This window comes from Columba livia, chromosome 7, assembly GCF_036013475.1.
Source record: "Columba livia isolate bColLiv1 breed racing homer chromosome 7, bColLiv1.pat.W.v2, whole genome shotgun sequence".
Taxonomy (NCBI): Eukaryota; Metazoa; Chordata; class Aves; order Columbiformes; family Columbidae; genus Columba; species Columba livia.
Window position 1 is genome coordinate 20955263 of NC_088608.1, and position 25108 is coordinate 20980370.

The following is a 25108-nucleotide window of genomic DNA, read 5'->3' on the forward strand; positions in this document are numbered from 1 at the left end:
TGTGCCTTTTGCAATCCCTAAAAATTTAGGATTAAATCTCTTGACACTTGATGCCTCATGGCAAGCCTTGCTCCGGCTGAATCACAGACAAAGAGATTTCTTTAATAAGTTTACAAGTAGTTCAATGGTACATGAAGGGTTTATACAAAAAATGCTTTTGATTACATGTCTGAAATCACTGTGTTCCATATAGATGCTTTTTCAGATATTCTACCTGTTCACCTTTCGTTGACAGAGCCATAGAATTCCATTCAAAGTGAGGAATCTGTAGAACAGAATCATGGAAGGTGAGCGTTAACATTGTTAAAATTAGAGTGGGTGAGCAACTATATATACAGGAGAACCTGCATTCATGAGCCTCCATTACCCAAATGTCTCTGTGCTGGTGGCTGTGAGTTCTCTCGCCCTTTGTCTCCCCTGTCCCAGCACTGTCACTGCAGCAGACAGGCAGAGTCTATATCCCACCTTGCAGCTGCTGTAACTGTCCATCATTCAAGGAGGATGTCTTCAATCTTTTTCTAGTGTAGAAATCTTTGGTGATTTGAACAGAAATGCTTGTTTCATTTATACTCCTTTACTCAGGCTATGTTGAGATTGCTAGTTTGCCTGCAGTAATGTAATAGTGAGACCTTTTGACTTCAGTTTTGCTGCAGCCGCTTTCACAGGAGGTGCAAGTTCTAGCATGTCCTTGCACCATCTTGAAAGCGCTTGGAATTTCCACCCTAAATACAAAACTCCTCTCACCCAGTAGGTGCTTTCAACTATTAAGCTATCCTTAAATCTGTTGCAAGGGAAATGTATAGGTCTGCATTATTGATACAACTCAGAAAGGACATACAATATTGCTGACCACTCACCTGAACTACCCGGTACCCCAGCATTTCCAGGTGTCGTTTTTTCACTGCAGGTTCTCCTTTAAGGTGACGTGAATCTTTGCTAAAAGCTTTTGAATCAAGAAATTCCAAAGCAATTCTGCAAACAACAAAAATGTGCATTTGCTTTCAGATTCCAGCTGAATAGTGAATAGTGAGAAGTGGTATCTCTAGTTCAGTATTGATAGTTGCAGCAAGACTTTTACTAAATAAACCTGATAATTCATAGAAAAAGAAAAGTAAACAACTCTCTGAAACTGGACAAAACACTTCCTCTCTTTTATCTAGAGATTTCTGAACTTCACATGATTTAGAAAAAGCATTTCCTCCTTCCATCTGTTTTTGTGCAAATGGCAAAACCAGCAAACCGGCACTTTGAAGGCTTCCACGTGAAGAGGCAGGAGGAAACCAGTGTTCCAATCTGATGGAACATGTTTCAAGAACACCGTCTGCACCAGTGAACTGAGTCTGGCTGAGAGGGAGTTACTTTCCTTCATAGTGGCCCACATGGCGCTGTGTTTTGAATCTGTGATCCAAAACAGTGTTGATAACACACCAATATTTTGGTTATTGCCTCCTCTGTTTCTCACTCTGCACCCACAGTGCTGGCCTTGGCAAGAGCTTGGGAGCGGACACAGCTGGAACCTCAACTGGCCGAAGTGGTATTCCACACCAGATAACATCATGCTCAACAATAAAATGGGGAGTTTTTCCAAAGCAGTCACTGCTCTGGCATTAGTCTGCTGGTGCTGAGTGACTATATTTGCATAAATTGATCTAACTTCCCTTTTTTTGTTTTTTTTATCTTCTGCTTTCTTCTCTCACTTATTAAACTGTCTTAATTACAACTCAGGAGGATTCTTCCTTGCTTTTGCCCTCCAGAGTCTCTCCCCATCACTCTGCAGGGGAGTGAGCAAGCGACTGTGTGGGAGCTTAGCTGCCAGCTGGGGTCAACCCACCAGCTGGCAAGGCTAAACCTCACAAGGCTTTGGAAAAAAGGAACAGAAAAAATAAGTAGCCTAGGGGTTGCAAAAACCATTTAGGACATAAGCATCAAAAACCTCGTCTAAAGTTGGAAGCCTGGAAGAACTAATGTGCAAGAACTTGATGTACTAACCTCTGAGCTCCTGGTGGCAGAACCTTTCTCCCATCTTCCTTGATGTCATGTCTCAAATGTACTCCCTCTGCATCATCCAAAGGTATATTTTGAGCCATATAGGAAAGAGGCTTTTTATTTTCATCCAGAATGCACTCAAAATCTGCAAGAAAACACAATAAACCTGTTTACTGACCAAAAAAAAAAGTAAAATAATTAGATCTGTACTGTGTTTACTTCAAGAAAAACTAAGTGATAACCATAATTACAGATACCCAATATTATTTATATTACACAGGACTTCCTAGAAACTGTATTTTACACAACATTTCTTCTTTGCAGTATCTTGTGGCCACATGCCCAGGGATTTCCTAATCTTGGTGATAATAGTGATATCAGGGTTTTCCACACCAATCCTTAGAGGATTAGCTTCTCACCTATTTCATAGTAGTATGGTGTGAGAACAGATATTCTTGCGTAATTGCTCCCTCCTAAGATCTCTGTCAGCATTCTGTGAACATGCTGTCGCAGTGGATTTACTCGGCTACTGCCTACAAAGACAAAATAAAGAATTCATACATCAAACTTCCATGGCCGAAGTTTTGAAAATAGCATTTTGTGACACTGCATTTTTGTCAGCAGCCTACTGAATTAGAGCTTTTCTAGAGACCCCTGGTGTTACTCTATCATAATTTAGAGGCCATGTGACCATCTTCCAGGTGGACAGTGGCAGATGCCTGTGAAGCACAAATTTCAAATGCAGACTTTCCATCCCAGGATTTTTCACATTGACATACTACAAACATGTTAGTTTCAGGTTTTAACTGCTGGATTTTCTTTGCTTTTAATTGTACTTAGTTAAATAAGTATTTACTTATTTTGCATCTATCAGAGGCACACCCCACTATCTGTTGCAGATTGTTTAATACCTTGCTCCATTAAACATCTTCAGCCTCAGAAATAAAGTGGCTGAGTCCAATGAATAGAAAAGCAGATCACTCCCATGAGAATTAGTGAAGGAGGCACCAGATTTGCATCAGCTGGATTTTCTGAACTAATCACTATTCTGAAATATCTCAGCTGCTATGCTAGACCACTAGCCCACTTCTCCATCCCTCATCCTTGATGGATCTTGATTCTTCTGAGGAAGGTGACAGCAGGGAGTTCAAGAGGAGGCAGCAAAAATGCTCACCTTCAAAAATTTGTCAAATGTTCAGTCTTAAAAGTGAAGCTTGGATCAAAGTGACCCACCTCCTCCAGCATACAATCCTAATGATCCTCCTTCCTGCCTCTCCATCCCCCATGCCTTACACACTATTTCTGTGTATGTACATTTCATTTCTGGTGTAGAAATATTTAATTGATTCTCACTGGCAAAACGGCTTTGCTGTCTGTCACGCTAACAAGTGGTTGCGCTTTTCAAGAAGGCATCCTCAGCAGATAGTGGGGCGTGCCTTTCGGAGCTTCTATTGTGTGCTAGTGTCAACATGACTGTCTTAGAAGAAGCATCTAGCAGACTGTTGAAAACCAGCTATTACTAGTAACAAGGGAAGCTCTTCCTCTAAGTTACTTACTGTTACGAAAGACGCGTTGGCAGTAGCGCTCGTGAAACCAAGGGATGTAAAACTCTGGGCATTCCAGACAGACTGCTCTGTTCAACTTCATGAGGTGCGAGTGGACCCTCTGCTTTAGGGTGTCAGACAGGACTGAGTTAAACAAAATAAAAAGGTGTGAACCAAGATGTGAAAAATCCAACTAAATGGCTACCTCTGAAGTCTTTACTGGAGATGCAAATGTCTACACTACAGCATTTATAAAATTCATGCTGCAGAATCTTAGAAAGGTTCTCAAAATCTCTGAGGAAAAAATGAAAAATAACAGTTTTACTCAGTATTAAGAACAACAGCAACACAAAAGAAAGCAGCAATGTAAACTCTCTTCTATCATTTATCTTTTAATGAAGTGGTTGAAGGCGAAGTGGCAACAGCACATTGATAGCAAGCAATGTATGGGTAGAGAGGAAGGAAACAACCAAACAGGCTCTTATTTAGAGAGAAGAGATTGGTGGGACTCATTTCTTGCAGACAAGAACCCCACATTATTTCTTAAGCTTTGTGACTATTTCTAGTAATAAATATCACACCCAAGTAATTTTACTTCTAATAAAATTCAAGAACCGTTAAATACTGAGTACAATAAACTGACTATAAAATTTGTTTTGAATGAGCTTTTCTCACCTGTAATATGAACCTGTAGTTTTAAAACAAAGCACGTATTTTTGTTCATTCCTTCCGTTTTAGCACTCAAATAATGACTGAATTATATAGAGGGGTCTTTTTAAATGATTCAGTGTTCTAGAGAGTAATTCTACTTCTGAGGTCATATACACGTACGCATTTTCATTTTATGCCCAATGGTACATAATCAAATTCATCAGAGCGCTACGTATTTACCTTCAAGTTGAGAATCCAATTTGCTTAGGAAAGCAAGGTTAAATATCTTCTTTATCAGAACTGGTGGAAAATACCCAGCCACTGCCAAAACATGACCAAGCAGCACCAAGTGGTGAGTTTCAAAACAACCTTTAAAAACCAAACAGAAATTCATATTAACTCATGACATAAAGTTGAAAGGATTTGCAATGCCTGCCCAAATCATCCAGGTTTCTCTCTTAACATACTAAATGAATGTACAGGCAGATTAAGGACAACCTCTGCTAACTACATCAAGGTGTAAAGTAACTCTTGCCAGTTCTCTGAAGGAGAAAACTAATTAGTCTTAAAGACAAGGTAACTCCACAATATTTCAGTAGCCACCAAATTTTCACAGTCCTACAGGGCTGCACCAATCAACAAAAAGAGTCTCTACACATTTCCTCCACAACTTCTCCATTTCTTTGTGATGAATCACAAAATTTATCCTCTCCTCAAATGATGATTCCTTGGGGAATGCCACAACAATTCTATCCAATAACAGCACAACAAATTATTCAGAATTTTCACTGGCTTTTTACTACGCTCAAGATACCTTGCTAGTTCCCTTACCAACAGTAATTTTTAAAGGGTGAAATTAGCCAGGAAAAAACAACAGAAGCATACATCGAATTCTTGTCGTGGTTTAACCCCAGCAGGCAGAGTACTAGTAGTAACATACAGACACACTTTTGCTATACCCATTTTTATTCAGTACAAATAGTATCTTCCAACGATATTTATTTGTCAGAATATCTTTGTCTAATACACTTACTCAAGTTAGAAGTAAGATGTTGGATACAGCTCTCAAAGAACTCTTCATTGGCAGGAGGGTCATAATTCAGAGCAGAGAAAAGGTGGAGAATAAAACAAATTTCTAAGGGGTGGATCTGGAAAAAAGACATCCTAAATCAAATCACTGAAAAATATCCTAATACTGTTTTACAATAAAAAAGGGTTTATAATTCATTCAGAATTAGGAGATTGAAGACTAGATTAGCTATTTTCTAAATTCTTTTGTCAACTTTTGCTGGAGAAAAATATTTTTAAAACCTCAAATGTACAAATAATTAAAATTGCAGACATGGTGAAAACTTAAAATTACTTCACGTAGATGATCCAAATGTTTCCATATGCTTAGACTTGAAGGAGCTTTTGAAAAGGTTTTGTATTAAATGCTCTTAAATAAACTAAATTGCCATAGAATAAAATCAAAGATCTATATAAATACCAGATTGAGAAGGAGAAAAAAAAGCAAGAAAACACAGTAATTTTGATCAAAAAGACAAGCAACTTGGTGTAGTTGAAAATGTCCATTGTCGTTGCAGGAGTGTTGGACTGGATGACCCTCAAATGTCCTTTCCAACCCAAACTACTCTATGATTCTATTGAGGAAATACCTACAAGAACGTGTAATGTAAAAATATACACCAAGTAATATGACTCTTCTTAAAGAGCTTAAAAAAAATATTTAAGATGTTCAAATGTAAAGCTGAATACAAAGGATTATGCTTTACCTACCACTGACTGAACGATATAATAAAAAAAAAATAAAAAAAAAAATTAAAGAGAAGAAAGCAAGTACAAAATAATATACATGAAAGCAAAACAGCTCTGAGTGAACATAGAAAAGGATGAGCTCCAAATCAGTTACACTGAAGAACTCTGTGTGGGTTGTGCTCTGACACACATTAACTACTAACCTGTCCTTTCTTACTGGATAACTTAAACAGTAGATAGAAAGAAAAACTCTAATACCTTGTGTATATTTTCAACAGCCACAGAAGCTATTCTGTCAAGTAACGGTGTACAACGGTGGTTTGTTTTTACAAGGAAAAAAGACACCTGTAATACATTTGCCCGCGTTATTTGGTCTATCAAGCGTTGACACATGGCCACAGTTTCCTCATTGATGACTTCTTCAAACCACTCTCCATTCACATGTGTAAGTTCTTCCAACAGAAGGTTTAAGTTGTTGGCTTTCTGAAGTCTCTGAAATCCACAGTCATTTAGCTTTTGCAGGAGCTTTGCACATAGCTCAGAATTGTTTTGCCAGTGTAACTGGTCATAATGACTCCACTTGACAAGAGCTGTGGCAATGGAATTCAAATGATGAAGCCTGCATTGTGGCAGAACTGCTGCTGCTTTGTTTATAATTATTTCCTCCACTTGAAATGAAGGAAGCATGGCCAGAACACGAATTATTGCAGCAGTATCAGCAGGTATGACACTAGATTTCAAAAAACTGGAAGAGAGACAGAAATAAAAACAGACCATCAGTACTGACAAAGTGCGAATGTTCAAAAAAAAAAAAAACCCAAAAAACCAAAAAACAAACAACAAACCACAAGTAAATGACATGCATGAAGATTCTACTTTTAAAGGCAAAAGCTGCACATCAAATATAAAACTAGTAGAACATTAATGACATGATAGAAATTCACACAGTTAGTGACCACTATCTTTTTTCCTTGAGATTAACTTCTTCCTTCTAATTTTTTCAAAACTGAAAAAGGGAAGAAGACAAGGATCATTGCAGTCAGTGATTTCTGTCCTGGAGAGCAGCAGGGTCTGAGGTGCCTGAGGAACATGAAGGTATCATCCACAAAAAACCTGTACAGCCAGAGCACTACGTTCCTATAGAGGCTTAGCACTGGAAGCAACAGTGGCAAATAACTCCTCTCATGAGTCTAGAAATGGTTTCCCTTTCTATGCTGCAACTGTACAAGCCTGAGAACTAACTAGACAGTTCTTCAACCGAAAGAAAACTTCTGCTTCACACTTTCACTTGTCCTAACCATGGCATTCTTACTGTATATTTTTCATTACTTGTTCCTTCAAGCATGAAAGACAACATTAATACCTACCTTTCCTATAAAGTACCAATAAAGATTTCCTGTTCGATGTCATTATATTGCAGCAGTCAAATGGTAAGGGGTAAAAAAATATATTTTAAAAAATATAGCACATACTTTTGCGTCTACAGTTAAGACAATATCCACTTTCTATCCTCTGATTTATGTATTTAATGTAATCAAATATTTGTAACAGTTTGCTACTTCTTCGTATTTTATGAAAACAAAACAATTTAACATCTTAGCTTGTTATTTAAAATATTAAATAGACAACTGTTTAATATTTAAATAGCTACATTTCCAAGAATACATGCTTACCGAAATAGTAATATTTTCAGTTTAGCAAACAGCTCCAGATTGTGAAAACGCAACACCACCAAGTACTGTGTTAACTTTACCAACTGTAACACATGATAGCTATCCAAGTGTTTGTGCAGAACAGAAGCCATTCTGAATACAAAAAGAAAAAGATGACATGGTGTTATGCCAATACAGCAGATATTGCAGAACACAACATCCCACCTGAAGAAGGGCTGTCCTGCGGAGCACAGTACCGAGCTGGAGGGTTGCACACACCTCCACTCCTCTCCGCTCCACTTTTGATGCTGTCCCACTAAGACACAGCAGCCTCTCTCCACTTACTGAATTGCAAGATTACAGCCCTCATCACAAAATTTCTGTTGTAGATTTTACAATCAGCTAAATTTAGAGGGGACCAAGAATGAGAAAGTAGAAGAGTATCACCAGCTTCAACCCCTCCGTACTCACTTATAATAGTGGTTGCTACAGCTACGTTGGTCTAAAGCTGCAAGAGCGGGCTAATTTGCAAGAAAAGACAATACCTTAAGACCTTCTTTAGACAGTGAGATTCAAGGAGAAAAAGCACAAATGCACCTCATCTTCTGTTTAAGACCACTCTGCTCCACAGTACTACTTGTCCTTTTGCTTCCAGTGATCTATTTGGTTCATACAACTACATTCAATCCACAGTTATTGCTCACAACATTTATGCATTTAACTGCATCTGTGACATACCTGATGCTATATCTTCTGTGCCCAAAACACCAACTACTTTTCCCTTCATTGTATGAAAGAAACCACCTCTCCCTATTTATCCCAGTTTACAACTGGAGAAAATCTGGTCCAGGTTCTTAAAGATGCAAGACTTAGTAGTTTAAAGTAGGGCACAATAATTTTTGAAGAAATGATTCATATCAGTAACAGGATCTCCTAGATAGGACACATTCTCTGCAGCTTACTATACTATCATTTGTCCCACCAGTTTACAATAACTGTTAGAGGCTAAGTTTACTCAAATAGGATCACACCTTTGTACATAAGCCAAAAATTATATTACATTAACTTGCTAGGGTTGAAATGCCCTTCTATGAAATTTCTGAATTGGCTCAATTACTTCTGGGTCAAGCTGTGATAGTCTAAATATCTGATTATGTATAGTGTATATGCATCTGTGTGCAAGTGACATACTCTCCATTCCCAGCTTACTGGATATCACAGTTTTTCACACTAAATGGAAGTAGCTTAGCTAGACAATACAACTTCTTAATAGTATCCAAAAAATTACTTTTTGAGTAGATGAGAATTTCTGCATTTCATTTTCTGCATTGTCTTCAGTATTACCAATACTTGATGACCGCTAAATTCTTCTGCCATGTACGCTGCAGTTACTAGCAACCTGAAGAAGAAAAGATATTTTCCAAAGAAAAACAGTTGAAAATCTCCAAAGATTGCAGCCATTTTCTTTGTCTAGGAGGGAAAGAACCAATACACTACTTCAGGAAATGCAGGAAAACAAATTCCTCCAAACTAGAGACCTTCATTCTGTGGACCCTTCTTCTAAACAGTTGATCGGTGTGGCACAGAAAAAAAGAAGTGAGTGTGTTAGATCAGTACATATTGCTCTGACGCTACAAACCAATGAGTCCAACAATTCTGAGAGTAGACAAGAAGCAGGAAAAGGACTCTAAGACACTGAACAGTTCACCATTAATCAGCAAGCTACAGATAACAGAATTAAACATGAGTTGAACTGGTTCTGGGGCAAATACAACTAATTACTATTTCTTCCTCACACTGTTTTTTACCAAAACCAAAATATATTAAAAAAAAAAAAAAATCTAGGAAAAGCTTTTGGAACTAAATCAGGTACAGCAAAACCAAAGGCTTGCAGTATATGCAGATCTCTGAATAGAGGTTCACAAAGAAAAGTCTGAAAATAGGCCTAAGTGTAATTAACACAGCAAATTCTGCAGACTTCGAGAGACTATGACTAATACCAGCCCCGAATGGATTTTGTAGCACAAGAAAAACAGGCAGAGAAAAATGTGCCACACAGTACCATGCTCTAATTGATACATAAATGCGAAAGTGTTCCCTGCTAACAACCTTTCATATGGAATAGGATGTACAGCAAACTGAGGTAGGACAAGACCCAGGCTGTTTCAGCTACTGCCTTAAAAAGGAAAAAGCAACACATACCACTGCAAGTATTTCTCAGGAGAAAGCCAGTTTTTTACTACCATCCACTGTGAAAGGAAGGCTGTACTCTATGAGGTAAGAGTGAAAGACAGCCTTGCATGACAGTACGCACAGCCCTTCGCTCAGGGACCCAGCTTCCTATGCAACTGTTTCATGACAAACTGCTGCGACAGTGTTTCCATCATTAAATAATACATTGCTACAATGTTACAAGTAGGAAACAAAATGGTCAGCTCAGGATAAGCTCAGAAATTCCGCCTGATACCTGTACAGTTTTAATTTCTGTGCAAGACTACATAAATATCATAAATAAGACAAAATTGTTAACAAACTTACCTTTCTCTTACGTTGGAGCTTGCCATAGGCCCAAGAATAGAAAATAATTTTGCAAAGGTTTCAGGATCATAACAATCATCTACAGTTTCAGACAGTAGCTGTTTGGCAACCAAGCGAAATTCAGCATTGTCAAAACCCAGCTGCTCGTACAGTCCAAAAATAAGACTAATACTGTATATATCAAGATGGGAGGCACTTCTAAGTAAAATCTCATTGCATTTTTCTAGCAATGGGTGATATCTCAGTTTAGTACTTTGCAGAAACTGTAGTATTCTTTTGGCATAGTTGAAGTGCACTTCATGCTTGTCTTCCAGGAGCTGTTCAGCTTTCTGTAGCAATCGATCTCTAAAACTCTGCGAGATAACATCAGATATGCTGATCATCAAAACTGACAAGATCCTAAAAAAATTCAAAAGATTTTACACTTACACAGTGAGCATAAGTAATACATTTTAGATTTCTTAAATAAACTACACAAAGAAAGGAACATTAGTCAGGGTGTTGCTGGCTTCCGCATAAAAAGGAATTTTAAATCTAACATAGAAAAAACAGATGAGTAAAAACCATTTCTCCTACCAAAGTGAAATTTCTGCTTTCAGTGAATTTTCGAAATGATTGAGATTTTTCAACCATCCCTTACAGACTCGAATGTGATGAAAGCTTTTGCCTAAGGCAAGACCCTGACTTGCCTCATTCAAATTTGCAAAATGATCTTTAATGTTCAATGGGAACTAAAGAAAACTCAAACAACTCTCATGTGATAGAATGGGAGGAAGAGTCATTGTCACTCCTAAAGAAAGAATCCCTTCCTAAGAGAATAAAACTTATGACTATAAGGAGAGTCATTTCTGCAAAGAAACGCAGTCCTATGCAATGACTTTCACAAGCAGGTTCCTCAGGTCCACAAAAGTAAGTGTTGGGACTGCTGGTGCTGTATAAAGCAGAAAAAAGGAAGAACAGCCTTTGCTATAATGGCCCTGGGGAAAGAGAGGCAAGAAAAAGTGGCTTGGACTTCTTTGACTAGGGCTGAGTTTTAAGTGATTTTAATATTAGGGTAAGGCATTAGACCTGCTAGCAAGAGAACTGGTTAATTCAGCTTGACCAAAAAAAAATGTTCTGAAGATAAATAAAAATAACATTGCTTTAAGACTTTTTATTGCTATTCACAAACTATAGAGAAACTATCAATGTCAAGGAAGAAAAACATCTTCTGGTGAGTCAATAGCCTCTAAATTCTAAAAAAAGTCCATGTAAAATTTAGAATCAGGATAAAGCAATATCTGCTGTTTTTCCACTGTAAGTAGAACATTAGCTTTAATGAAGTGTTTAAATTGGTTATAAAGAAATTATTTGGAAAATCGTGGGGAAAATTAATTCACCTCAGCAGGACCTGTCCATGAAAATCAATGCACTAAGACAAATCATCTCTTTCCAACAAACGCCAAACTGAAGAAAAGCAAACTCCAGTTGAGAACAAGGAACGGTGTTCAGCAAAGGCAGCCCAGCAACTGTGATGTGTTGCTTCTCCTGCTACTCAGTTTCATTCTGACGCTTACCTTATATCCTGTATAGAATCTAGTTTCATGTCCACAATATGAGCTACTTTGCCAGTTATAGGACTGCAGTGTCTGCGCTGCTTGTATAAACACAGTGCAAATTTAGACAAAGCTGGCAAACTAAGCCTGTCAAGACAAAGAAAGAGAGAATATTTACCTTTTCTTTCTAGTGAATAATTAAAGACAAAAATCTACTTCAATGATTACATAAAAGACAAGGTTATGCTCAAATTACAAAACAAGGAAACAAAATATCTAAGTACCTACAGTGATACCTTGGTATCACCTACAGTGGTACCTTGGACTTAGTCAAAACACCTAGGTATTTCATATTAAAGCATATTGTGTATACGGAGGTCTAAAAAAAAAATCAGAAGTTCTTCACTTAACCAGATCAGTGTAAGAAATCTATAAAGGCTACATTCTCAAGTAATTATATGAAATAGCTAAAATGAATGTGAGCAATTTGTTACCTGAATGTCATTTTGTGTTCAAGCTACACTGAATTTATTCACTTGTCAAGATGCCCCAGGTGTTAAGCTGGGAGAAGTGATTCTGTGACACTGGTACCAAGACTGACACTAGGTTCTGCCATTAACCTGACATTAAAGAATGAAAATTAAAATTAAAAAAAAAAAATAAAATAAAAAAAAATCAACATAACCCAAGAAAAAAACCAACAAACCGCACAAAGGGAAAATGTTGATGTTTGACTACAGAAGGTTTTTACTAAAACTGAGATGAGAGAGATTCTAACAACCACTTAAGAGTGAGACACCAAGCACTAAGATAAAACCATACATATTAAAAACTCCGGTTTAATTCAAACACATAAATCTACATGGACAACATATTTCAAAATCTTAAGTGCTGGTCTCATTGTTGCAGTATCTGAATCTCTCAAGCATTTGTGTACCAAAGTCCATCAATACTCAAAGCCTCCATATGTACAAAAAAAATTTCCAAAGCCTTCAAAAATTCAACTGACGCTTAAAATATAGAATGTTTAAAACATCTTGTAAATACTCTTCCAGAACTCTGTGGAGCCTCACATGAAACAAATCATGCTTGCAACTTACACCATTCACAAAGCATAGTAATACAGTACTTGCCTTTCTAACCTCTTCCATGCTTCTGTAACAAGCACTTCTGCGAGAGAATCGTGGTCTTCAACATTGAGCCTTCAGAAGAAAGACATAATAGTTTGAAGTTTGCTTCAAAAGTTAAAGAATTAAGACATATATCCTTTCATTATTTATCATAATGTTTTGCTTTTCTATTGCTCCCTCCATTCAAACAGATAATAAGCATTTGCGCATTTATTCCATTTACTGGGCACGCAAAACAGATCAGTTTTGCCTGCATCTCAAAAACTGAGGTCCAGGACATTAAGTTGTCTGTGTCACACAGTCAGAGTACAGAAGCTGGGACAGAGTAGTCTCTCATTCTCTTATAGGATGGCTTTGTAATAAAAATTCCATCTCTTTTTATTACCAAATGTAAAATGCATAGATGTGGAAGTCAGCATAATGCTGCTTACCTCAGAATACTGTATAGGGTGTCCACTATGGCCTCATCTTCCATGTGTTCCACCTTGTTTTCTGCTAAAATGCAAAGGGCAAGAAACTGGGAGTGATTTCTAATATAGTCACTAGTCCTTAAGAGAAGTGGCCTCCTCTTTTGCAATTGCCACAGCACGTTCAGTGCAATTCCCACATGTTTTTCAGAAAGCCTGGCCTTGTTCCTTCCAACAAGGCTGAACACTTCATCTTCATGGGTACAGCTGTTTATCTGGCTCAAAAGCAGATCACTACTCAGAGTCCGAGCTTGGTAATGTCTCAGAGTAAACAAACAAACTTGCCTCAAACAAAGCATTTTGCTATGCCACCCAGTTATCTTTTAAAGTGTCCAGAAAGATTCCTCTTTCACTTTTCACAGTAAACCATGTTGTTACAAAGAACAAACTCAAGTATTTGAAAAACAGAAGATCATTTTTCTTTCATCCTATATGGTCACTGTCTCAAGAAGAATTCAATTCTGAGGTACCTGTAATGAGACAGAATTAAAGCAGGTAAGTACAGCCATATCTACTCACTAAAAACCAAATGTCTCTATCTTTCAATGTGCTGAGTAAGGTAAGCTTGAGAAGAACCTACAGCCTGGTTTCTTCTCAGAGAAGCTTCCAACAATGAACACTGACATGCTCACAATCACTAAGAGAAGTCAATCCACTTGGTAAGCTTTCAAATTTAGAAATCTGCCTTTAAAAGCAGATGTACTATCATGCCACTACTGAGAAGGCAACGCTGAACTTTTTAACATGCAGGCACTGCATGACTAAGTCAAGTGAAGCTTGTTCTCACCAGGCCACTCCATAATCCCAAACTGAGATGTGGGAACTGCCAGAAAACCCAGCTATTGATGGTAAAAGGAAGTAAGATGGCAAGAGCAGCTGAGCTGGCACCACTGGATTCCTCTGGCTCTATATGTACATCCGTCCCACAGTGATATCTACTATTCTGTGTCTATGATAGTGGAAGCTACATCCTTATCTATTTAAATTTGGCAAGTATTTATTTGTTTTCTTAATATATCCCCTAATTTGTACACAGTGCTACCAACTAGGTATTCTACAATCTTCAAAATTGGTTCCAAGCTGTAAAACACAAACCATGGGCAGTAAATATCATGGTCCACCAGAAAAGACCCATCAAATTCCCTTAACTCAGAGATCACGGAAAAGCCTAGAAATCTTGCTTTAGGAGATATAATCGTTAGCAACAGAAAATTATCAACATACCGTAACTTCATCAAATTTGAATGCTCTTCAACTGTAGGCATGATTCCATCAGAGTAACATTATCAAGGCAATGGCAGCAGCACGTACTGGGTCTACTGAGAAAGAAAAAAACCTTCTTATTTGAGCAGATGGATACAGCTGGATTTCTTTTGATGTCTGCACAATCAGCTTCAGCGAATAAAAAGCCATATGACATATTGTACTATACTGCTCTTGCTGACACTGGGGCTGATGCAAGGAAAGCTAAAATGAAGTAATTTTAATTCGTTATGTGCTTTAATATGAAATGTTTTCTTCCCTATGCAAAATGAAAGCATATAAAAGGTACAAATTTTCCAGATATTATGTATTAAGCACCTTTTACAATAATGATTTGGTTTATAGTCCTTTTTTGGAGATTGCTTTTATTACTTCTATTTGTTCCATATGATAGTTGTCTTTACAAAGAATTTATTCCACTTTATCACTGAGAAAAGTTGTGTCATATTCTTTATTCCATGTAATCTCCATGAAAAGTATTTTTTGCTTTTCCCTCTTAGTACTTAGTTACATTTTAGAAATGCATTGGACTTCTTACAAGATTTTATACTGTGTATTAAATAAGCTAAAATACAGATAAAGGGTTGGTCAAGCCACTGTTAAATCACAATCTAGTAATGTTCCACAAAGTCTCAAGTACTAAATTAACCACGTTTACCAGACCATTTGACAATTTTTTTACCTCACGGCTTTTCTAGTCAATTAAAAGTATTTTTTCTGTTCCCTTTTGCCATGTAGATGGACGTAGACAGAGCAAATGAGACACAGTGACAATAACGAAAAGCAAAAGTGATGGACTGCTCCATTAACAGCTTCTTACCAGAAGCTGCAAAAGAGTTATCACAACTATTGAATGATACAAACTACTTAGTTTAAAGAGATAAAAAAGCATTTCCCCTCTAATAACGTCATGGTAAGCTACAGCTTACTCTATTATTGCAGTGTTTTTGCCTTGCTTACTGTTCCTCTATGTTCAAATGTTCATCTGATGAAAAAACCAGTTACAGTCTCAATTCACATTTACTTCCCCACAGTACTGTCAAGCTAAACTGCCAGAAGACAGGACAAAGTAGACACATGGAGAATATAAAACTAATAATTTCCTTGTAAGCCCAGGTAATGCATCTTTGCATGTTCTCGTGCCGCAGTGGCCCTTACATCCCCTCTTCTAATGACTGGGAACCAGCATCGCTACCTAAAACAATTTGCAAGAAGTTTCCAAATGTTTCTCTTTCTGGAAGGTACTCAGCAAATATAAGTAATTTGCCACAAACTTGCTTGCAATTTTAAATCGCAATTAATTCTAACACCTTATAAAAAGGAAATCAATAGGAAATGTTTTGAAACTTACACAGATTAAAAACAGGAAATTTGTATCTACTTAAATAACTGTTTCTGAAGCGTTCGACTTACCATGCAAAATATATACTAAAAGGACAAGAGATTCTTTAACATCCTCTCACATCAGTTGAAACAGAATAAGCATTTTCAAGGCTGTATTACAAACTACAGCGACCCAGGAAGCCCTCCACAAAGGAGAGAATGAAAACACCCAGCCCTCCGAAGTATAAAAAGTATTAAGTATTTAAGCAACTAAGTGTTAAGAGAGCTGCTTGTGGGGTACAGAGTGTTTTTCAGCTGTCTGCCGGAGTTGCTCTGTTTTCCCGAGCCCAGCAGCCCCGGCCCCGCGGCCTACCTCCCCCTGCCCCCCTCCCGCTGCTCCGGCGCACCCGCGGAAAGCCCGCCCGCGCACCTCCTCCCCTCCCGCGGGGAGACTGTGATCCAGAGGCGGTTCGGAAGGAGCTGAGCTTGAGGCGGCGTCGGGCGGCGAGGGGCGGCCAGAGCCCCATCTCGCCCTGCTCACAGGGACAAACCGCGACGTCAGGCTCGTTTCCCGCCGCCGCCGCCCGGTCCTCCCTCAGCCGCCTTTAGCCTAACAGGGGCTGCACGAAACGCGTACGCTGGGGGCAGAAGATAACCACGGCCCTGCTAGGCGGGAGGAAGCGTCGGGCCCGCCCCCGGAACCACCTCGCACCGCCTGCCCTTCCCCCGCAGGAGGGGTCGTGGGCCGCGGCCCCAGCCCTGTAGCGCGTTACTGGCGGACGCCGCCGGAGAATAGCGGGAAAGCGGCGCTGCCCGGGCCGTGCCACAGCACGCCCTCTCCTCCTGCCTACCGCAGATGTGGTTCCGGCGGCCTCCAGAGCCCTTGCGGCGGCGGGGCAGGCTGCCCAGCGGCGCGGGTCAGCTGCCGGCGGGCCAGAGCCGCGGCCCCGGCCCTGCGTGCGGGATGCGAGGCGTCTGCCAGCGCGGGTTTACGCTGCTGAAACGGCCAAGTTCAGCACCCAGCGCGGTTAAATACGGAAAGAAAAGGGATCAGCGCCCCTCCCTGTGCCCGCAGAACACAGCCCGGGAAGGCCTTGGCTCAGCTTTGTCATGAGGCGCTTCCTGGAGCCCAGCCACAGACGGACACCGTGCGCAGGTTCAGCCTCTGCGCTGTTATTCACTGTGCGCTTGCCCATGAGCTGCAATGTCAGGAAATGTATGGTGAAAGGGAACATGCAGCCAGTTAGATCTTCCAAAGGAAATTTTTAAAAAATCAAAGTCCCAAGGTCATCTTGAGTATTAAGGTCATCTTGATAAAACCAACGTTTACATAACACATTCTGAGGAGGGAAAAAAAGTCCTCCTTGTCTAGAAAAATCACGAAGCGGCTGAAGTTCAGAAAGAGTGAAGTTCAACAGTTTGGCTTCACTGTACTGGAATTAACATTATTTTACATTAACTTTTTCCAAAGCATAAAAGAATTATAAAAATCTATGAGTTCTGGAACACAAATCTAACATACGTTGCAACATATGTATTCCTTACGTTGTAGAGATGTACCTCCAGGTCATATTTCTGGACCTTCTCTCACCACCACTGATAATAACAGGGACATTTAGATAGAATGATAACCACCTCAGATTGTTCTGAAATTCTTTCTAAAATCACAACCAGGACTTTTACCATGACCAATTTTGACTACCTGTTTTGGACCTATCAAAGGTTTGGATTTTTGACTTTTTGTCTGTTGTTGGTCATATATATACCTCATATATTGCATGCTTATGAATATGAAACTAACTCAAACTAATAAAATATCCCCTATTTTATTTATTATAGATCTGTAGTGGTGTAGAGAAACAGCATGTAAAATTTTTAACTGGGTTTGTAACAATTTTTCTAACCGTAAAATTCGTAGCTGGAACAGCTCCTGCAGCCTTCTGCTAGCAAATCCAGATCACCTTAGTTACACTCTATGCAAGTGTGCAAGTAACAGTGAGACCCAAACCCTGCCGGGTAATCCCAAAGGGCGGTTCTTACCTTTTTCTAGAATCTCGGGCCTTGTGCAAGCTCACTTGAGAACTCCAAGGCATCTCATCTGCTTTAGAGAAAAACTATTCCATGTTCGCATGAAGGCCTTCTGCAAATCATATGGATTTTTCATTTATAAAGTGCTGATCATTTTACTTTTGACTTGTCAAGTACATTTGGATTAAATCAATTAATAATGACTAAAACAAATTTAAACTGCTAGATAAACTTACCTTAAATTTTAAGTTGGAACCATAGGGAAAGCGAAGATTGACCGAAGTATGTTGTGCTGAAGCCAGTATTGATTTACTGAACAGGAGTCCAGTCACCAGCTTCTTTAGGACTTCAGGACTCAAAGGGGTCAACCTTCCTCTTTTATTTATTTTTTTTTTCCAGAAATTCAGGAGATAATTAGTTTTCCTGCTTTTAACAAACTTCTCAACAGCCAGTCACAGGACTTTGATTACCTCCTGGTATGTACAATTACTAACCCAAGTACCCACTCGTCTGAATTAAAACCCTTCAAAGGAGGTACATACTTCTGTGTAAAATGTAGTTAATTTTGAAGGTGCTCACAGCTTGATGCATGGTCATAAAGATTCATGTACTTACTTTTAAGTTAAATAGAAATTAACTTTGAGTGGCAATACAGAGATACAGGAGAAGATCATCAGGAACTTTTTGTGTACAGTTGGTACAGAATCCCATTTTAATTCTTTACAGCTCCTAATGACGCATGCCAGGTACTCCTGGAGTAACCCTAAGGCCCTCCAGTACTGTTTCGGATGTTTCATTTGCCAGTCCCTTGGCCATTGTCTGGGCTTTTCACTGAGGCGCCGGCAGTGTCCCGCCCGCAGGGAAGGCCCGCACCGGCCGGGGGCACGTTTGGTTGGGAAGCCCTCATGTCCCTGTCGGCGGAGGGCAGAGGCAGGTCCCCCGCGGTGCCCGCCGCAGGCACCGCCTCCCTCCGCTCCAGCCACACCGGTGCCTTCCCGCGCTGCACCAGCCAGGCCCCAGGCGGCCGGGACCGGCGACGCGGGCCGGGGCGGCAGCGGCCCCGGCAAGCCGGGCGGCGGGAGGGGGCGGGGCGCCGCTGACGAGCTTGAGGAGGCGGGCGCCCCCTTCCCCCAACGGCTTCGGCTCCTTCCGAGCGGCCCCCGCTGCCTCCCCGCTGCCAGGCAGGGCTGCACCGCGGCCGACGATCCCCTTTTCCGTTCCCGGGCCGGGGTGCCGCTTCTGCCGTCTCCGCGCCCCTCACCTCCCCCACCGCCGCACCGCCCCCGGGGTCGCCCCCTCCCGCCCTTTCCTTCCACTGACGCAGTCTGTGCCGCACCAGCTCTAACATGGCGGCGAGGCGCTGAGGAGCGCGGGGCGACGCGGGCCGCGAGCGGGGTGAGTGCCGGTGCCGCAGCCGGGCGCCGGCCGGGGTCCGACCCGGTCGCCATGTGGCCGAGCGAGGGCCGCGGCCCAGGCCGCCGTGTGAACGCTGGGGGCTCGGGGGGCGGAGGTCGCAGCGCCGCGGGGCCTGAGGCTCGGTCACGGACAGGGCTGGGAGCCCCGGCCCGCCCAAGGGACTACGCCGGCTCGGCCCGGCCCGGCCTGGCCGCCGCTCCAGGACGGGCGTGGGGTAGTTGCGGTTGTCTGCGCCGCCTCGCCGCGCACACACGCCCCCTCGCAAGGCGCGGGGGCCCGAGTGCGAGGGGCGGGCAGGCCGCGGCCGGGGCTCCAGCGCGGCCCTGAGGGGGTACCCGGGGCATCCCAGGTGAGGGTGGTCCCCGAGAGGAAGGGGCGTGTGTGCGGAGCTGCGCGCGAGGCCCGAAGGCAGGTGGGCGCGGGAGGCGCAGGTGGAGCGGCGGACGGGGCCTGGCGACACTTGCGCCAGGCGTGGGGGCCGGGTGTTGCTTCTCCACAGCCTAACGGGCTGCGGGCTGGGCCCGCCGCGGGTCTGCCGGCCCCCTGCGAGCGCCCTGGCCGGGCTCGGGTGCTGCTGGGTGTCTGCTCGGGAGTTTGAATGAGTCCTCCCTCCGCCCCTAGAAGGCGAAGTAACTGGGCTGTCTGCGTGCCACATGTTCTCCTCCCTCTGCAGGCCTCTGCTGGGGAAGTGGAGCCTGCAGGAGCTACCATGACTAGCAAGAGGGTCCTCTGCCTCTCTTAAGGGTTTCCTAAGGCACTTCAGAGATTTTTACAAGTAATTAGCTTCAGACTAATTTTGTTTGCAGCCACAAACTATAAGTACTGTGTGCATATGCTTGTACTTTGGGTCATTAAGGAGGCTTTAAAGGAGAAGAAAATAGCTGTTAAAACTATGGACAAAATATCTATTGTGGTGTTAAATATTGCCTTAAAATTCACTCGAAATTAGAAAAGTATCTTCCCTAATGATGATAAGTTACTTTTGCTAGTAGTTGCGTAATGTTTGACTAGTTAAGTTAATTATGTTTTAGCAATCATCTGAGACCTGTTTTAAGAGGAACATGAGACCATTTCTTTTGCATTAAGTATTTTCTAAGATATATCTTTTCCTCTGCTGTAATATTTTGGTTTTCATGTTTTTGTTCGATATTGCCTGCAGAAAAGGCTGTTCTTTGGGCAGAGGTAAATGTTTTTAGTTTTGTGTTTTGTTTTGTTTTCTTTACCCCATTTTGTTTCACAATCCCCATTCATTAATGCATTGGGGTCCAGCATGAATAGAATCTTTACATGCTACCATGATAAAAATATGGAAATTGCACATTATTTATGAAGCATTAGTTTATCTAAACTTAGACCTTGATTTATCAGTTTTTAAAAGTAATAAGGATTTCAGAAAAAGTGTAGTTTCCTGTATATGAAGTAGCTTTGAAGAGGGACATATACAGGATACAGACATCAGTAATCCTCTGAGATTGTCCTTTGGGACTATATTTCTTATTAAGAATTCCAAATTTTCCAGTGTTCTTCTGTGAAACAGAAACTTTAAAAAAGTTAGCTGAGCAGTCATCAAGCTGTTACCAGAACTAGGAGGAAGGGCTGACATACCAGAAGGCTGTGTTGTGATCCAGCGAGACCTGGAAGGGCTGGGCAGAGAAGAACCTGATGAAATTCAACAAGGGCAAGTGTAGGGTCCTGCATCTGGGGAGCAATAACCCCAGGCACCAGTGCAGGTGAGGGGTGGACCTGCTGGAAAGCAGCTCTGCAGAGAAGGACTTGGGAGTTCTGGTTGACAACAGGTTGACCATGAGCCAGCACTGTGCCCTTGTGGCCAAGAAGGCCAGTGGTATCCTGGGGTGCATCAAGAAGAGTGTGACCAGCAGGTCAAGGGAGGTTGTCCTCCCCCTCTACTCTGCCCTGTTGAGGCTGCACTTGGAGCACTGCATCCAGTTCTGGGCTCCCCAGTTTAAGAAGGACAAGGAACTACTGGAGGGAGTCCAGTGGTGGACTATGAAGATGATAAGGGGTCTGGAACACCTTTTTTATAAGGAGAGTGAAAGAGCTGGGTCTGTTCAGCCTGGAGAAGAAAAGGCTGAGATGTGATCTTATAAATGTTTATAAATATCTCAAGGGTGGATGTCAAGAGGATGGGACCAGACTCCTTTCAGTTGTGCCCAACGATAGGATGAGGGGCAACAGTCACAGACTGAGCCATAAGAGTTTTGATCTAAACATGAGGAGAGACTACTTTGAGGGTGTCAGAGCCCTGGAACAGGCTGCCCAGAGAGGTTGTGGAGTCTTCTGCTCTGGAGACATTACTGTGCAATCTCCTCTGGGTGAACCTGCATTAGTAGGTGGGTTGGACTACATTATCTCCAGAGGTCCCTTCCAACCCCAATCATTCTGTGATTCTATAAAATAAAATTTATTTTTTTAATCTTAGAATTTCAGAAAATCTGTGGATTATGAAGGAATTTGAAGTGGAGAATATGTACTATAGTGGAGGATTTTCCTCTGCTGCAGCATGATGTCTCCACTGTCGGTTCACTCTTCCATGCATGTGCATTTAGGAGACATCTTCCATTTGGAAGCAGTCAATGCCTGCCTGGGAGGAAATATGACCACCTTCTAATGGAGTGAGGTTTAGGTAGGAGGCTGGAATGAGACTGTGAAGGGATCTAGAGCTAAAGTAGTAAAGTGGAGAACACGAGAATAAATTATGATAGTTCAAAATAATGTTACTACCTTCTCAGCTGATGTTATCCCAGCTGAGAGTTATAACTGGGTGTGTATTCTTTACATACTTTAGTAACAAAAGACTAAATTCATGTTAATCATTGTAAAAATCATACTGAAAGTGATGTAAATGAACTGCACAGTGTAGTAGTGTTAGGAGTATGTACTGCATATTTAGTCAAGGCCTGTCTGAGGATGGTATTTTCTTAAATTTCCCCAAGAGGATAGTGGGCTCTTGCCTCATATCCATGGAAGACAATGGTTGATATTGCCATGTATCTCTTAATTTTATTTATTTTTTAGGAGAGGAAAAATACTGTGTCAATAGTCTAAAGAAGACTTGTAGTATTATTCTAGAGAAGGAAGCCTGATGTAAAGCGGTGTCAGTCACCTTTTTCCTGCAGAAATGTTGAAAGCTTTTTTGTTATTGGCTTTTTCCCTTTTAATACCATCAGAAGGGGTAGTCATGTTGAAAACCTGTATGTGATTTCTGATGATGAGTAGCAAGTCTGCCTTCATAAATTTCATAGATGTTCTATGTAAAATACACATTTTGTTATTTTCTTATGCATGTGTAAAGTTCATCTGATTACAAGGACAGCATCCTAAACCTGAAATTTGTTCAAGTGTAGTATCTAATTCCTAAATCTCCTGACAACAAAAATCGTATGCTGCTGATGAGTAAAATGAAAGAAACCAATAAAAGTAATTTCCTTAGTTATCATTGCTGCTATTGAGAATTTTTTGATGGTGAAACACAGAGGAAGAGATACTGTTGTTTGGAGAGAATGTTGAGGAAATGATGGAAACTGAGTGTTGGGCTGGTTGGATTTTTGCTGATGGTGCCTTCAGTGTCATCCTAACATAGCTGGAAGCTCTGACAGGAATGGAACTGGGAACAAAATTTGATGTCTCCCATTTAACAATCATAAATTCATTTCCAGTTTAATCCATACTGGAATGAAGATATAACATTCTTAGTCTGTTGCTCCACTGTCACTTTAAGCTGATATGTGCTGCTGCCAAATCTTTGATTGGGAGCAGGAGAGGGTAGTTTTTGTGCAGCTGGGTGGCCACCTGCACGAAAGCTAAACATGTGAATGTATGAGCCCTCCAGTCTGGTATCAGACTGCATTCATACTGGCTTTAAGTGACTGGAACCACAGCCTTAATGAATGTGATCTATGTTTTGTATTCACTTTGTGTGTTTGTGTTTTCTAGCCTCAGAGTTTTGCTTAAAAATGTATTTCTGAAGATTCTAGATGGCTATTTTTGCAATAGAAATCAGTATGGTTTCGTCTTCCTGCATTTGTAGGTGGCCTGAAACAAAATGCTAGGAATGTGACTTTATGCACTTTGTTGTTTCTTTGGGCATTGTATGAAGACTGGTGCAGAAGATAATTGTAAAATGATGCAAGGAAACAAATACAGAGGCAAGGTAAAGGAGAAATTAAGAACAGGGGAGAGCTGATGATGACGGAGAAAGAAGTGAAGGAATAGGATACTCTACCTATTTTTCATACTAAATACATCTTTGCTCCAAAGTTGTTTTGTCCTGTGCAGGGACTGAAACAAATAAGTAGTCCAATGACCTGTTCAACATAGTTACAAATAAAGGGTTTTCTTCCCCCCTCATAAAACTAGGGAATACTACTGTATTGCTGCTTGCCATCAGCTCTCGTGACATGCGTGACATGTTGATACTTTGGTTGATGTGCATCTGTGAGTGCTTTCTAGCCTGTTTCAGTCAAAAGAAGCTAGTTTATATTAAACAGTATTAATACCAGATCCTTGCTGGCATAGGTGATTTTGAAAAAAAAATCCTGAAGATGTGTTTTCGAGCATTTCAGCACAAATGAGTGATGATCTCTGGCAGAGAGATGCTTGTGAACAGTTTGGGATGGTTATCTTTTTCCGTTGGCACAGATAATTTTGAAGGAGAACAGCTGTCTGTAGCCTCACTGTGAATTGGCCAGCTTTATCATATAAATATTTGAACAAAATATGAGGCTGATGGAGGTGTAGAGGGATGTGAACCCTGACAGAGACAGCTGGTGGTGCACTGGTTATGGATGTAGCTGTTCTGACAAGATTAAATATTTTTGGTGTATTTGTTTTCTTTCTGAAAATGGAATTACAGTTCAGTTTATACTATATTTGTGTTTCTTGACAAACAGGCCTCTTGTTAAATATACTGAAGTGAGTTTTCTGTTTGGTGTTTGTTTTTGGTTTGTGTGTGGGTTTTTGTTCGGTGGTTTGGTTTGTTGGTTTTTTTTTTGCACAGTGTCTACTTAGGCTTGGTAAGAGGTTCCTCAAACAGGTGGTGGTTGAGAATGATAAATGGCTTGAACATTTCAGGATAGTGCTTGGGTTGCTGTGCTGTCTATTTCTTACAGAGTTTTGGAAGGAAGAAGGAGCTGATTTCTCAGGATTGCCCTCCTGTATAGCACATTTTCATGTGTTGATTTGGGTTGACTTTAAAATAATTTTCCCTTCAGTAGTAAAATTCCATCAAGTTCACAATTAAAAGCAAAGTATCGTGGGTTAAGAGTATCCACATTCTGATTGAAAATAAATCTGAAGAGAAAAATACACAAGTCATGTAAGCTCTTTTGTTACCAGATGTATCTGTTGAGCTGTACTTATAATTTTGTGACTTTATTCTTGGTGCTTTGCAATTGTGGAGGTTTTTCGTTGGTTCTGTATTTAACAGTCATACCTCATACTTGCTCTTAATGCAGACAGGTTTTAAATGATCAGTATGTACAAGATTGTATTTGGTATGTGAATACTACAAGAATAGAAATTAATAATTATGGATCATCTGTAACTCAGTAGTTTTCCCTGTACACTTCAGGAGAAGGTCTGTCTGAAGTAATAGCTGTGCAAAGGATACTTAAGCATACTGGAGACAAAACACTCTTGTAGGTAGGCAGGATAAATGTCACTGATATTTTAGCCTGGTTTACTGGGCAACATCAGCTGGAATGTGTGGTATATTTACATGGACTGTCAGGGAGTTCACACTGACCAGTTCACATGACTGTCATTTAGAATCAAGTGCAGGCAGTATTTAGGGGATAG

The 25108-nt window shown here is 40.9% G+C and overlaps 2 protein-coding genes across 9 annotated transcripts in view; one reads left to right on the forward strand and one right to left on the reverse strand.

The window, feature by feature from the left end:
• Positions 1–81: 81 nt before the first annotated feature.
• FASTKD1 (FAST kinase domains 1) lies at positions 82–18823 on the reverse strand. Of its 7 annotated transcripts, none has more exons than XM_021291533.2 (17): positions 18112–18823; positions 17888–17987; positions 14486–14580; positions 13226–13731; positions 12798–12866; positions 11686–11811; positions 10130–10528; positions 8880–8990; positions 7613–7744; positions 6198–6684; positions 5215–5329; positions 4422–4550; positions 3543–3674; positions 2406–2519; positions 1990–2131; positions 858–972; positions 82–265 (listed from the first exon to the last, which is right to left on the reverse strand). In XM_021291533.2, exons 4-17 carry the CDS (start codon positions 13558–13560, stop codon positions 176–178), a joined length of 2496 nt encoding a protein of 831 aa, XP_021147208.2. In that variant the 5' UTR covers positions 13561–13731; positions 14486–14580; positions 17888–17987; positions 18112–18823; the 3' UTR covers positions 82–175. The 7 variants fall into 7 exon arrangements, with proteins under 7 accessions (XP_021147208.2, XP_021147214.2, XP_064925814.1 ...); XM_021291539.2 differs by having other exon boundaries at positions 14486–14577; positions 18112–18810; XM_065069742.1 differs by lacking the exons at positions 17888–17987; positions 18112–18823 and adding an exon at positions 16699–17008 and having other exon boundaries at positions 14486–14577.
• A 219-nt stretch (positions 18824–19042) lies between these two features.
• PPIG (peptidylprolyl isomerase G) overlaps positions 19043–25108 on the forward strand; it is a 28041-nt gene continuing 21975 nt past the window's right edge. The window contains exon 1 of one of the 2 annotated variants that reach the window (XM_065069744.1): positions 19043–19270. The gene's annotated coding sequence lies outside the window, so the exon portion shown is untranslated. Of the gene's footprint in view, positions 19271–19574; positions 19641–25108 lie in introns of those variants that run through there. The other variant, XM_065069745.1, reaches the window with a different exon arrangement.

Bases quoted from the DNA above. Each gene is read 5' to 3' on its own strand.
- FASTKD1 (XM_021291533.2), bottom strand. From the start codon at position 13,560: ATGCTTTGTTTGAGGCAAGTTTGTTTGTTTACTCTGAGACATTACCAA. The intron at 4,551-5,214 runs GTAAGTGTATTA...TGGTTTTTAAAG, and splicing joins ACATCTTACTTCTAACTTGA to GTTGTTTTGAAACTCACCAC. The intron at 2,132-2,405 runs GTGAGAAGCTAA...GTTTTCTTGCAG, and splicing joins ACCATACTACTATGAAATAG to ATTTTGAGTGCATTCTGGAT.